This window comes from Balaenoptera ricei, chromosome 10 (assembly GCF_028023285.1).
Source record: "Balaenoptera ricei isolate mBalRic1 chromosome 10, mBalRic1.hap2, whole genome shotgun sequence".
NCBI lineage: Eukaryota > Metazoa > Chordata > Mammalia > Artiodactyla > Balaenopteridae > Balaenoptera > Balaenoptera ricei.
In genome coordinates this window covers 101094683-101109763 of record NC_082648.1, presented here as the reverse complement: position 1 = coordinate 101109763, position 15081 = coordinate 101094683, and the positions used below count along the sequence as shown (strand labels likewise).

The 15081-nt window shown below is 44.1% G+C and overlaps 1 protein-coding gene across 1 annotated transcript in view; it reads left to right on the top strand.

The window, feature by feature from the left end:
- EFCAB6 (EF-hand calcium binding domain 6) overlaps positions 1–15081 on the top strand; it is a 248207-nt gene that overhangs the window by 160684 nt on the left and 72442 nt on the right. The window contains 2 exon segments of the mRNA XM_059937122.1: positions 81–316; positions 10310–10406. Of these exon segments, the coding sequence (XP_059793105.1) occupies positions 81–316; positions 10310–10406 (333 nt within the window).

Genomic DNA, 15081 nt, shown 5'->3' with positions numbered 1-15081 from the left:
TCCACAGCGCGGGGGGCAGGGGTGGGGGGATGTCGTCAGGTTCCGGGGGACAGACTTTGACGCTGCGTTTTTGGCTCTAGGACCCCTATGCGGCCTTCTTTAAGATGGATATGGACAGGGATGGCATCGTCACCATGCACGACCTTCATCGGCTGCTGCAGCACCTGCTCTTCAACCTGAAGGACGAGGATTTCGAGCGATTCCTGGGCCTTCTTGGCTTGAGGCTCAGCGTCACGTTAAATTTCCGAGAATTTCGAAACTTGTGCGAGAAGAGACCGTTCAGAATAGAAGACACCGCGCCTCAGAGACTCATTAGGTAAGAGAGCAGCATAGGTCTGCATAAACGCTGAGTCCACACACGGGTGCAAATGATGGAGTTGCCCCCCAGGAGCTGTTTATTTTGTCTTTTCCTTAGTTCAAGAAAAATCACATTCAGAATTACACATTCAGTGTAGAAAGACTAGAAAATGCAGGTACAGGTTAGAAGATACACCTGATCTAAGCACCTGTGAACATCATTTTTGTATTTCAGGGTGTATCATCCCCGTCTTGTTTCTTTGCACATAAATATATACATATATGTTTTTCTTTTTATGAGCCTGGGGTCAGATATATACACGTGTTGCTCAGCCTTCCAAGACATTTGGGGACACCGTATGCAGAGGGAGGTGCGCGGTGCTTGTCAGGAGAACACGTGGACTTCCTCCAGGCCCAAGACGTTAACCTGGGCAGTAGGTGTGAACTGGGGAATCACAGAACACCTTATGGTAATTGATGGATACTGAGTGTCATTTCAGTCTTTTTCCTATGTGCATAAATACACACATGTACTTGTATATTTTTCTTTTTATAAATTTGGGGTCAGCTGTGCCAGCTGCTTTGGGAGGTGCAAGGACCGCTTTCAGCCCTTTCCTAGGCAGTGCTCCCCACCAGACCCCCGGCCACCCAATGCCGGCCTCACTCACGGCAGGAAAATCTCTGCGTCCAGCTGAGCTGTGACTCCGTTTGTCTCCTTGGCTTCTCTCAGTAAGAGCATCTGCTCCTTGAAGCGGTAGTGGGTTCCCATCTTTTCCGGGACGTGTCACAGTCTGCTCCCCATTGAGATCTGTTGACAGGCGTGAATGAAGTAGCCATTCAGCCACTCCTTTACCAATTATTATAAGTACACTATTAATATTTTTTGAACCGTTACCATCCACTGCATTTGCTGCTACAAGTGATACAACGCAGTAGTGGCATTCACTGGGTCCTTCTGCCCTTGAGGTGCTCCCAGCCCCCAGGGACTATAGGCAAGTGCCCCTTCTACCCGGCAAGGGCAACCCCTGGAAGGGGGAACCCCCAGAAGCCCCTGTCACTGAGCCAGACTTTGTGGCACTTGGCTAGGCTGCAGAGGCCCTCTGGTCTTGCACTTTAATTTTTCCCTCTGAATTTGCTGGTTTGATTTTGTCTATACTTAAAAAGCCAGCGAGGAAGAAAACAACTGTAGTCTCTTTCTAAGTGAAACGATCATGTCACACGTGAGTTGAACACCTGCTTCCAATTGCTCCATTTATGAGGAGCTTTAATATGAGACTTGATTGCTTAACGTTAAAACAAAGCACAAAAATATCCTTCAGAAAGAACTTTCTGGAGAATGTATGCAGAGTGGATATGGAAAATTTCAACCACAAAGCGCAATCTTCCCATCCAAATGATTCCACCTTCTTAGTTGTATTATTTTTTCATTCATCACACATTTACTGAGGGTCTGCTGTGTGCTGTGTCGCTCCAGGACTCGGAGGTACAAAGATGGATGAGATGAACACTCCCTTTGAGGGGCTCAGGGCTGAACTGCGACAGGTACAAAAATAAAGAAATAGAAGGATGTCTGAAGTGCCACAGGGAGGCGAGAGGCTAAGCCTGCTTGAGGTGCACAGAAAAAGCAGGACATTTCAGTTGGGTCTTGAGGTGTCAGTAGGAGTTTGTCCGGTGCAGGTTACCAGACCGTGGTTCAAGGCCAGGGAACAGCATTTGCAAAACCACAGAGGTGGGAGTGTGGAGCACATTGAGGGAATGGGGAGAGGATGCGTGTGCAGAAGTGGCATGCACAGCGGGAGAGGAGGCCTCGAGATGCAGGAGGGCTGGATGTGACAGGGCTCGAGTGCCAGGCTTGGTCAGTAGGCAGGAGAGGATTTTATGCCGCGTAGTGTGTGGGTCACGTTGTGCCATAGAAACATCCTTCAGCAGCCCCAGAGTAGAGGATGGATATAGAGGAAGCGGCTGGTTCCAGGGAGACCCAGCTTGGGCTCCAAGGGTCTGGTGGAGAGCAAGCTTTGAGACCCCAACCAAGGCACTGCTTTAGAAAGCCAAGCCTTCCCATGGCCGGACCCCATACCTGTGCTTCATGAAGGTGTATCTTTTCATACCCCACAGCCCTTTAAGGAGGCATCACTACCTGCCTTTGCAGATGAAGGAATTGGGGCCTAGAGAAAAGTAACTGACTCGTCCAAAAGGACCCAGGTGATGGGCGTTGGACAGAGATTGGAACCCAGGATGCCTCTGGGGAGGGGCCACTTCCTCTGCCTGGAGAGCTCGGCCTCTTTCACCCTCCCCAGCCTCACTCTCCGCCAGCCAAACCTAGACGCCTTGCCGTATTGGAAGCCATCCTGCCCTCTCAGTTGGGCCCCTCTGCCTTCTGGGCCTTCACTTTCCACCTGCATCATCAAAATGCACTACTTTTGAAAACTTTGAAGGTTCATAATTTTGTCAAAGAGAGGAAGATCATCTCGTTTGCTTCATAACTGCACATCATTTTTAAATGTGTAAATACCAGTTAGAGCGATTGGTCCAATGACCTGTTTCATTTACATCATCTATTCCCTCCCAATCTATTCCCTTGTTTAAAACACACGGGCCTTGTCCATTTATCTACTGACAATCCACATCAAGTACATTGTGGTACATGTACATCATCAGAGATGAAAGAATACTGTCAAGTGTCCTTTTAGCAGAATTAGATGGGCAGCTTCTTGTCACAAAATATTGTACGATCCAGTCCTTCCTGATGAATGACTAACTAAATGAAAATAACAAATTTCCTTGTTGTTCTTAGACATGTATCACTTACTCACTTATCAAGAGATTTGGCTTATATGATCAAGTGATGAACCATCATCTTCTGGTTCATCTAATAATTGCAAAACATTTTCTGATCTCAGTTTTCTTCCCTTTGCCACTTGCGCATGAAATAAGAATTCTCAATTTTCAACTACATTCAGTGAAAGCTAACGTAAGACGACAAGGATGGTGTCACTGTCTTCTTTTTACCTTCTTGAAAGATGCTGTTACACTTTGAGCAGTGCAATCAGAAAACTGAAGGATGATGTAATAGTGGTGATTCATTTCAATATTGTATCATCCTGCTAGGAGATTCCATCATTTTTTGTTTTCTTCTTATTATTTAGTCTCCTTTTTTTAGCATAGCTGGAAATAATTAATGAGCAATGATTGAATATTTCTTAGAATAATGAAATAGATCTAGTATAATTAAATCAAGATCACTAAGATCCCATGATCTATCATATTCTAAGAGGTTTCAGTGGACCCACATGGTAATTGCAAGATAGAAGGAGTTTTATTTCATAAAGAAAATAAATACATTTTTTGTTGTTTTTTGGAAGACCTCTAAGAAAGAATAAAAGTCATGAATGCCACTCTTCTATTTTCTCGATCATACAGAATCACTATTTCTCTTTAAATATTTGATAGAATTCACCAATGAAATCATCAGGTCCTGGAGTTTCCTTTGTCAGAAGAATTTTAACTACAAATCTAATTACTGTAATTGTTATAGGATCATTCAGGGTTTCTAATCCTTCTTGACTGAGTTTTAGTAATTTTTGTCTTTTAAACTATTGGTCTGTTTCGTCTAAGTTGTTAAATTCATAAGAATGAAGTTGTTCATAGTATTCCCTTACTATTCTTTTAATATCTGTGGGGTCTTTAGTGATGTCCCTTTTTTCATTTCTTATATTGGTAGTTGATGTCTTCTCTCCTCTTTTCTTGATTCATTTAGCTGAAGGTTGATCAATTTTACTGATGTTTTCAAAGAACCAGCTTTATGTTTCATTTCTTTTTCTCTATTGTTTTTCTGTTTCGATTTCATTGATTTCTATTCTTTATTATTTTCTCCTTTCTTCTTGCTTTAAGTATACAAGAAGTTGATCCTTGAACAACACAGGGGTTGGGGCACCAAACCCTTGCACAGTCAAAAATCTGTGTATAGCTTTTGACTCCCCCAAAACTTAACTACTAATAGCTTACTGTTGACTGGAAGCTTACCAATAACATAAAGTCAGTCAACACATAGTTTGTATGTTATACGTATTATATACTGTATTCTTACAATAAAGCAAGCTAGAGAAAAGAAAATGTTATTAAGAAAGTCATAAGAAACTTATATATACTACCAAATGTAAAATAGATAGGTAGTGGGAAGCAGCCACATAGCACAGGGAGATCAGCTCAGTGCTTTGTGACCACCTAGAGGGGTGGGATAGTTGGTCATAGTGTTTAGGTTCTCGCCTATTTTCTATTTGTTCTATCAGTTACTGAGAGAGGAGTGTTGACGTCACCAACAATAATTTTGCATCTGTCTATTTCTCCTTCCATTTTTATCAATTTATGCCTCATGTATTTTGAAACTCTGAGAAAAAGTATATTTGTATTTACCATTTCTGCTTCTCTTCTTTTATTTCTCAAGCTCAAAAGTGTCTCTCTCCGCTGTCATTTTCCTTCCCCTGAAGAACTTCTTTTAGCATGTCTACTGGAGACACGTTACCATAGTTTTCCTTCATTGAGAATATCTTTATCGCTCCTTCATTCCTAACGGTTTTTTTTTTTCTGGATATAGAATTATGGGTTGACAATTCTTTTGTTATAGCACTTTAAAAATGTTGTTCCATTGTCTTCTGGCCTCCACAGTTTGTGAGGAGAAATCTACAGTCATTCAAATGGTTTTCCCTCTGTAATGTGTCATTTTTCTCAGGTTGCTTTCAAGATTTTTTCTTTAGCTTTGGTTTTCAGTAGTTTTATTATGATGTGTTTGAGCATGATTTTCTTTGAGTTTATCTTTTTTGAGGTTTGCTGAACTTCCTGAATCTATGTTTTTCCACCAAATTTGGGCAGGTTTCAGCTATTATTTCCTGAAGTTTTAAATTTTTTTCTGTACCAATCTTTTTCTCTTCTCCTTTCAGTACTCCAGTGACATGGATGTTAGACCTTTTGTTTTTGTATCACAGGTCTCTCTATCATAGTCCTTGGAGATATATTCTTTTTTTTTCCTCTATTGATCAGATTAGATTATTTCTAGTCATCCATTTTCAAGTTCACTGACTCACTCCTCTGTCATCTCCATTCTGTCATTGAGCCAATCCAGTGAAAATTTTATTTCAGTTGTTGTTTTTTCCAGTTCTAAAGTTTCCACTTGGTTCTTTTTTTTTTGACTGCAATTTCTTTGCTCAGAACTTGTCTTTCCATTTATTTTAAGAATGTGTACTCTTACTTCATGGTTATAATAGCTGCTTTTAAATATGATAATTTCAACAGCTGGGTCATCTTGGAGTTGGTGCTTGTTGTCTTTTTATCTTGAAAATTGTTGGGATTTTCCTGGTCCTCTGTATATTGAGTAATTTTGGACTGTATCATGGACATTTTTAATGTTATATTGTGACACTCTGGTCCTGTTAAAATCCTTGGTAATGCGTTGACTGATTGATTTTTTTTAGGCAGGCCATCAATCCATTTAGTTTCAGAGTGCAAGTTCTGACCTACCTTCTGTGGTTTCAATATCAGTTCAGTTTTCAAAGCCCTTGTAGCTCTATCAGGTCAGCCCATGAGTGCAGCACACAGGAGACAGTCTTAACTACACTGTAGTCAAGTTCTCAAAGCTTTCACTGTGCTGCTTTGGGTTAGTTTCACACGTGCACATCACAGGTGAACCTGGAACTTCCTTCATTCATTTGGGCATCCCTTTTTCTAGCACTCTCTATGATTTCTCCCCACACTCTCCAGCACTCAGGGACCCCTTTTTTGTCCTTCTGGTTGGAAAATCTTAGGTTTTAGCCATTCTGTGCTACTGAGTGCTTCTCATAACTGGGTCCACCTCCAGGCCAACATGGTGGGAGAAAAACGAGAAAGAGAAAATAATGTGGATTTCTCCAATCCTCCTTGAACACAGGGACCCCTTTTACCATCTCCTCTGGTTAGAGAGAAGATTTTCAGTTGTGGGTACCTACTTGGCCAATACTATTGCTGGCACCACCATAGAAGTGCAGTTTTGTAACTGGGCTTGCCTCAGATCAGGAACGGGACAGTAAAAAGAGACAAGAAAGGGGGGATTTCCCCCATGCTCTTTGTACTTCAGGGGCTCACCTTCCTAGTTCTTTGGTCAGAAAAATGGACTTTCTTTTGGAGATTTCTCTGTCCAGATCCACTACACAGTTCCAGAATTAGGACTGCCTTTAAGCAGCCCTTAAGCTGGAGATATGGGAGGAAAAAAGCCCATGAATCTCACCATTATATAAGTCATTCTTCAAGTTTTGATTTCCCTCTCCATAAGCCTCCTATTATTTACTTTTTACTGTCTTCAGAGAGTTACTTTTTGTATTCTGTCTAGAGGTTTTGGTTGTAACCAGTGGAAGAGAGAGGAGGAAGTAAGTATGTGTGTCTACTCCATCTTAACTGGGACTGGAAGAGCATCTCAGGACTCTTGCCCTGCTTGGAACACTGCTCCCCAGGATCACACAGCACCTCCTCATCACTCATGCCTCAAGGAGCCCTGCTCTCTGGTCTTCTTGGCTGAAGTGCCCCGGACCCCACCCTGGTCCATCATTCTCAGTCACATTCAGTAGCTGAAGTTGCCTGATTCACTTATTTTTCCATGTGTTTGCTGTACATTCCTGCCACCACAGGATGGGCTCCTTGAGGACATGGGTTCCGTTCACCATGCTCATCATTGTGTTTGTAGGACTTAGAGCAGCACATTGTATGTATTTGTGACTGACAGTCTGGCTGATAGGAAGGCTGGATCTGACTGATTGTCAAGATCTAAAGAGGCAGACAATAGGAGAGAAAATAAGTGACTTCTGGAAAAGGCCACAGAAAAACCTTCCAATCTCTCTAGAGGAGACAAGGATATAAAATGGTACAGAGGAGAAATGAATGGGAAATAGGTAGGAGCTCCTGGTTTGAGCACAAGTCACTAAGAAAAATAATCCAGCCTCATAGCCTGGAAAAGGAATTGGGTAGGGAGGCTGCTTGGACATGTGTCTAGACAGTGAGATCAGCTTGATAGTGAGTTGACTTTGAAGAGACAGAACATGCCTCTCAGGATCTCCGTCCTTTTGAGGGAAGTCCAGGTGAGACGTCTGGGTTCAGACAGGATTTACGAGGCACCTAACGGTGAAGGCAGGGGAATAGGCATCATGAGGACCTACAGTCCTTTTAAACAATAGTTGTGAAAATGCAACATAATCCACCCAACCTTCCACAACCTTAGTGGTAAAGTAGCGATAGAAGATTAGACTGCTTGATCTTTGGATCCTTTTCCACCCTTGAAATTCCATGATTCTGTGAAGTCCGGTAGACAGTTGGAGATGGAATGGAGAAGCAGGTGAGGTTACCGTGCTAATGGCACAGAAGTGTGGGCAAACGGCATCCAGGTGGTAGCTGTGGGCAGGAGCGGGGATGACCTCTCAGAAGAGTAAATGAGCTTTGGGGTGGAAGGAGAGAGAAGGAGTGGTCGAGGGGGCAGGCAGAGAGGGAGAGTCACTCACTGAGGGCACACGTGTGCCAGCTGGTGGGTGTTCCACCCCATGGTGTCATTTAAAGAGCAGCCTCATGAAGGTGACTAGAGAGGGGAGAGCTGGTTGACAGCATCACATGTTAGGCCAGCAAAGACCCCCGGACTTGGTAATATAGAAGCAACTGGCAAATTTAAAGACTGTGTGTGTTGGGGGGTCTCAGTCAGGGGAGGTGTGCCAGCCATAGTTCACCTGTGCTCCCCACAAGCTGGCATCTGCCAGGAGAGAAAATGAAAGTGGGCATGACCTCATTTGGTCCATTTCAGCAGCGACATGGGAAGAGGGAGAAGACCCCGCCCAGCTGCAGCGGGTCCTCAGCACCTGCCCACTGAGGAAATGCAAGAATTTTTGTTTGCCAAACCACAGGAGTCAAAGTTTATGTAATTCACCGAAGAAGCGCTGGTCTGAGTAAGACCCTTTCCACGTGACACATGGGTCAACAGCACAGTGTGGGCTTCTGCGGTAACGAGGGCCATGGTGTTCTTGGTGACCAGTGCGTACGGAGCACTGTCAGTCATCAGGGAACCCGAGGAGCGGTCCAGGAGAGCTGAGACCAGCAGCAGAGTTTCTGAGAAAGAATTTAAAGGAGAAGCCACATGAAGAGCAATGATTACTGCTTAATTTGCTGGTTCCAGTGCTGTGCCCTGCCGTCTGCTTTTAAAATGTAGGACAGTAGTGGGATGTTCCAGGAGGGCCTTCTCTGGGACACTGCAGGCTTCACTTTCCCCAGGACCTCACACAGTGCCTGGCACTCCAGCGGTGCTCAGCAGAACTGCTCTAGTTGAATTGAAATAGACACGTTAAATGAAAAGAAGATCCTGCGTGCGTAAAAACCATGGGTGGCCCTCACCTCTGTGAAATGTAATACTTAATGGATCCTTTCCTCTGAGGAGTGAAGTTAGAGGGGCTACCAAAACTGTAGCTTCAGAAAGAATGACAACGGTGAGAAAGGCTTTCCTCTGGCATGGGAGGGCCCTGAGTTTGAGTGCCAGGATTCCCGGTACTGGCTGTGCAATTTCGGCAGGCGACTTCACCTCTCTAAACCACAGCATCCCCTTTTGCAAACTGGGGTGACAATGCCGGCGCTGGTGTGAAAACCCAGATTCGGTAGTTCCAGCCTGACTGGTCACAGAGCTTGTGGAGGCCACGATTACCCTAAAACCACAGTGCTCCCCACCTGGCATCACATACAAAGGGTCAGCTACAAAGCCGCGTCTTTGGGGATCACATAAACCTCTGACTGCTGCATTTTCTCAACTGGCAGCCTCCTGGTTGACTTTAGATTTTTTTTCCTTATGAGCAGCTCACCTGCTAGAGCATGAATAACACCACTTCTTTAAAAGGGCAAGGTGGGGCTTGTGTGCTGTCCCCACCCTGGTTTTCCAGGTTCCCTTGAGGGGAAGTTCCTGTGAGGGTCCCTGTGGGGCCTCGCTCAGGTGTCCCCCTTACTCACCCTCAGGCAAGACGCACTGATCACCCACGTGCCTGTGCGCGAGCGTGGTTCCAAGCAAGGCGACCGCGGAGAAAGAAGTGGCAAAGGGTTTTACAGGGTTTCACGCGCCCGTAATTTGTTTTAGTGATTGGAAGAATCCAGGGCATCCCAAACTCCTTCAGCCACAGTCTTCACTGAGCCCCGTGGAGGCCTAGCCACAGTCTTTTTTTTTTTTTTTTTTAATTTATTTATTTTACTTATGGCTGTGTTGGGTCTTCGTTTCTGTGCGAGGGCTTTCTCTAGTTGCGGCAAGTGGGGGCCACTCTTCGTCGCGGTGCGCGGGCCTCTCACTATATTGCGGCCTCTCTTGTTGTGGAGCACAGGCTCCAGACGCGCAGGCTCAGCAATTGTGGCTCACGGGCCTAGTCGCTCCGTGGCATGTGGGCTCTTCCCAGACCAGGGCTCGAACCCGTGTCCTCTGCATTAGCAGGCAGATTCTCAACCACTGCGCCACCAGGGAAGCCCCACAGTCTTTTTTTAAAGTGTCTTTGGCGCCCATCATTCTGTGAGTAAACAGAGTTTTGATCATTTTACATCCCACAGACCGAACCTTTGAACATGAGCTGAGACAGAGTCTGTAGGTCACGTTCCCACAGTGTTCCTGGACTGTTTGCTTTGGTCTGCGTGATCACGCCAACGTGTACGTTCAGGAAAAAATGTTTTTAGTTGTCTTCATCCGAAGACGATGTGATAGTGTGTTTTTTATCCCTCTGGGAATAAATGAGCCCTTTTTGTTTTGTGAACTGCAGGAAAAGTTGAACAGCATTTATCTGGAAATAAGCAAGGACTCCTAAAATTTAAGATTTCCCTAACATGCAGCTGGGGAAATAAGACTGTATTTTAAGAATTAAGTTAGACCAGATGTGAAATAGCAGACTTTAACGCTATCTTTGAAACAAACTGGGGTAGGGGACTCCCTTGGGAGATTAATGAGTCCATTAAATTTAAACAGATTCATTTTTTTTTTTCTTTTAAGACCAAAACAGAAGGTCGCAGATTCAGAACTGGCTTGTGAACAAGCACATCAGTATCTTGTTACCAAAGCAAAAACCAGATGGTCAGACTTGTCTAAGGTAAGAAAGTGATTATTTCCTTAAAAGGAAAGGGAATCTATTTCAATGTTCCAAGATCATTGGGATGAGGGAGCTATTTTCCATCCAGTCACTAAGATGGCAAAGCAACTTTGTATACCAATCTAGGGACTCCTTTTTTTCTTAAAATACTTTTTCAAAATAGATTCTCACATTCAAGGTCAATTGATCTTTAGAAAAATAAGCAATTGTAAGAGTTACGTGGACTGAAGTTGCTGGCTTATCTAAGGTTTGATATGAATTAAAAATTTAAATGAAAAATGTAAGACGCTATCATTCTTGCTTTTACACAGTTATAAACATGCTTTTTAAAGAGGTATTTCTTCCTGTCTTGCTAAAATTATAGAAAGCATAGTTTGAAGGTGAATACCCTCCATGTGCAATTGTGTAAACTGTGATTATGGTGTCAGGATGGGAAACATACTCTTAGCAATGGCAGCTGTACCTGCAGGACAGTAGATCTGAAATGCAAACCTGGGTCAGCCTGAGGTCTAGGATATGGGGTCACCACTTCTCAGTGCAACAAGGACACAAAAACTTCATTTTAAAAAGTATTTGTATACTGCATTACGGAAGTATTTTCACACTGTTCTGAAGAATGTCTCCACTTTGTTTCATGTGGTCATTTTCTATTTATGTTTGCTCTGTCTTGGCCTGTGCCCGATGTGAAGTCCCGCTTTTAAGTCCTGTTACGCACCGGGCTGCCTCACAGCCTTGACTGTGCCAGCCCAGGCCGGCCAATCACACCTTCTGAAGCCGGGCCAGCCTTCCAGAGCAGTCCTTTGGGTCGAGGAGTGCAGGGCAAGCTGTGGATTGTAAGCAGCGGCCACACAGGACACAGCGGCGCCAGCCGGGGAGAGGGCAGAGCCGGCCACCTGACCGCCTTCCCGCGTGCCCGCCCCATCCCCGCTTCTCTCTGCCTTCAAACTCCCTCAAACCTATTTAAGAAAAAGCCCCTTCTCCCCAGCGTGCCTCCGCTCTCAGCTGCCCCGCCCTCCTTCCCCTCACGGGAGCAGCCCGCCCTGTGGTCTGACTCCAGGGACTCCCGAGGGCCACGTCCAGGGCCCTTCGCAGCTTCCTCCGACCCCGCTTTGACTTAGCACAGACTCACTGCGCAGGGGTTTGTGCCCCGGGTTCAGTGGTAACCAAGGCCTGTCTGCTCCCGCCTGGCGGAGCTCATGAGCCAGGGTAGGTGACAGATTATTAACAAAGCAGATGGGCCCTGAAAGGAGCAGGCCGCTGGGAGTGGCCAGAGGCTGTGCAGGTCTTTGTTTCTGCCTTGTTCAGACCATCCTTCCTGAAACGCCTCCACCCCCGGCTCCACGACACCATGCAGGGCCCCCTCCCCTCCTGTCCCGGCCTCCTGGCTGGGTGACGTCCTCCCCGTCCGTGTGGGCTCTCACTCCACCTCGATTCCACGGCCTCTCGTAGCCACCTTCATCCTTGATGTCATGCAGGACCCCAAACTATGTGTGGAGGAGGCGTGGGGACCCCAGGGCGCTGTGCTGCTAAACCAGGAGCCTTGCGTCTATCGGCGGAGACCTCCTGCATCTCTCCTAGGACTGAGCCTGGCGGGGAGAGGACGCGCTTTGTCCAGAATCGAGCATCGTGTCACCTCACTGGCCCCCACAGGACTAAATGATCCTGCGCGTGTGGATATCTCTGCCACTCTCTCAGTTTGTTTTGACTAAAGCACTGGAGGAGTTAGTTCTGAATTCTAAACCCGCAGAAAGTATAATACCTAAGTAAGATCAGCAGTATTCCCACCGGGCCAACTGGTGATGAGACGGGTGTTCTCACTCGGTGCTCCCATCCCCGCTCGTCACTTCCGCGTCCCAGCGTTTAGAGATGGTGAAGGTGACCAAAGGTGTGGGGTCTCCCTTCTGCCGCATTTCTGTTGGGAGTTCGCCAAACAGGACCTGCTAATATCCAAAGGGATGTATTCTCCAGTAAAACCGCGTTTGAACTTGAACAAGGATTCAGTGTTTAGTCATCTAGTGACCTTCACATAGAGTCACGGGCTCCGCGCTCCGCCATGCGCTGCTGGGGGCACCTCCAGCTGCATTCTCAGAAGTACATAGGAGTCGTCCCATTTGGGGGCAGCTTAATATGCTCATTGCTATTTAGGTGTTTTTGGAAAATAAGTTCATTGGTTTCTTCAGCAAACATTATTATGAGCTAACTGTGTAAGGTACTAAAGACACAATGACAAAAAAAAATAAAGACATGGTCTCTGCCCCCAAGAGACTTGTGGCGTAAACACCAATGAGAACTCTGAAGAATGATGTGTGTTACAATGGAAGTGGCTTGCGTATAATGGGGTACCCGAGAAGAGGTCGCTTGAAAGATGAGCAGGTGTTGGACTGGGGAGGTGCTGGGGAGGTGGAGGATACCGGGACTGAACCAAGGCAAACACGTGTGGGATTGACCGGCACGGTGGGGAGTACAAAGAGTTCAGCAGGGATGTGTCAGACCTAGGGGTCAGAGCAGGTGGTTTTCAGTGCGAGGCAGTGGGCGGATCACAGCAGGCTGTACATGCTTTAGCTTTTTAAAAGTTGCAGTAAAATGCACATAACATAAAATTTACCATCTCAACCATTTTTAAGTGTACCAGTTCAGCGGTATGAAGTACATTCACACCGTTGTGCTATGTACTCTAAGTTTTTAATGGGGCTTTGAAATCCTCCAGTCCTAACTTTTTTAAGCTTAATTGTTTTTTAATTTGTGACGCTACAGTAGAATATAAAAACAATATGTGTATATAACTATGTATATATAATATGTATGTATATATGGACATTTAACATACATGTTTTATAATATATATGTATTATATGTATAACGTATATGTGTAGTTTAAATAAGTGTGTATAATGTGTAGTCACCGTGTATCCCAGATTGTACACCACCATGTAACCACCATCCAGATGAAGGAATAGAATATTAACAGTATCTTAGACCAGGGAGCTACGCTTTTTCTGTGAAGGGCAAGACAGTAAATATTTTCGGCATTGTGGGTCACAGGGCTCTGTTGGGACTCTCAGATGTCTTACTTTCTTCCCCTCCACTAGATGTGTAGCAGTAGCTCGTTGCTGCTTTAATTAGCATTTGTTGTTTACTAATGAAATTGGGCATTTTTTCATTTGTTTATTCATTAGTCAGTTTTCTTTATCTGCGAAGTGCCTGCTTGAGACCTTTTTACAGATTTCACACTGGCTTGTCTGTCTTTCTTTCCTTGGTCAGTGGGAACGCTTACTTTGGTTTGGCCAGTAGACTTTTGTATGTGGTAAGTGATGCAGATATCTTCTCTCAGTTTGTGTTCAGTCTTCACCCTTTAAAAAAAATTTTAATTTAATTTTTCTTCCAGTTTATTGAGATATAATTGACATACAGCACCATACAAGTTTAAGGTGTATGGCATAATTATTTGACTTACGTATACTGTGAAATGATTATCACAATAAGTTTAGTGAATGTCTATCATCTCATATAAATATGAAATTAAAGAAATAGAAAAAAATGTTGTGTGTGATGAGAATTCTTAGGTTTTACTCTCTTAACTTTCGTATATAACATACAGATGTGTTATATATTATATAAATGTTATACATACAACTGTGTTCATTATATTCAGCTGTACTCATGATATTTATCATGTTGAACATTACATCCCTAGTACTTATTTATCTTAGAACCGGAAGTTTGTAGTACCTGTTGACCACCTTCATCCAATTCCCCCTCCCCGCACCCCTTGCTTTTGGTAATCACAAATCTGATCTCTTTTTCTATGAATTGTTTGTATGCTTGTTTGTTTGCTTTTAGAGTATAATTGACTAAAACATTATGTTCGTTCCTGTTACACAACATAGTGATTTTTCTTTTGTTCATTTCAAAATGATCACCAGGATAAGTCTAGTTATTATGTGTCACCACAAAGATACTACTTAGTTATTGACTGTATTCCCCACACTGTAGCTTTTATACCTGTGACTCATTTATTTTGCAACTGGAAGTTTGTACCGCTTAATTGCCCTCACCTATTTCTTTCCTCCTCCCAGCCCCCTCTTCTCCGGTAACCACCTGTTTGTTCTTTGCATCTATAACTCTGTTTCTGTTTTGTTCTGTTTGTTCATTTGTTGTATTTTTTAGGTGCCACATAGAAGTGAAGCCATACAGTATCTGTCTTTCCCTGTCTGACTTCTTTCATTTGGCATAATGCTTCTAGGTCCATCCATGTTGTCACAAATGGCAAGATTTCATTCTCTTTTATGGCTGAGTAATATTCCATTGTATATATGTGTATATACCACATCTTCTTTATCCATTCATCTATCAGTGGATACTTAAGTTGCTTGCATATCTTGGCTATTGTACATTATGCTGCAACTCCAGTTTTTAATGAAGTTGTTTGGTTTTTTGGTGTTGAGTTCTATGAGTTCTTTGTATATTTTGGATTAACCCCATATAAGAATATATCATTTGCGGCTATCGTCTCCAATTCAGTAAGTGGCTTTTTGTTTTCTTGATAGTTTCCTTTGCTGTGTGCAAAGGCTTTTGAGTTTGATGTAGTCCCATTTGTTTATTGTTGCTTTTGTTCCCCTTGCCTGAGGAGACGTATCCAAAAAAACACTACTACGATGGATGCCAGAGTACTGCC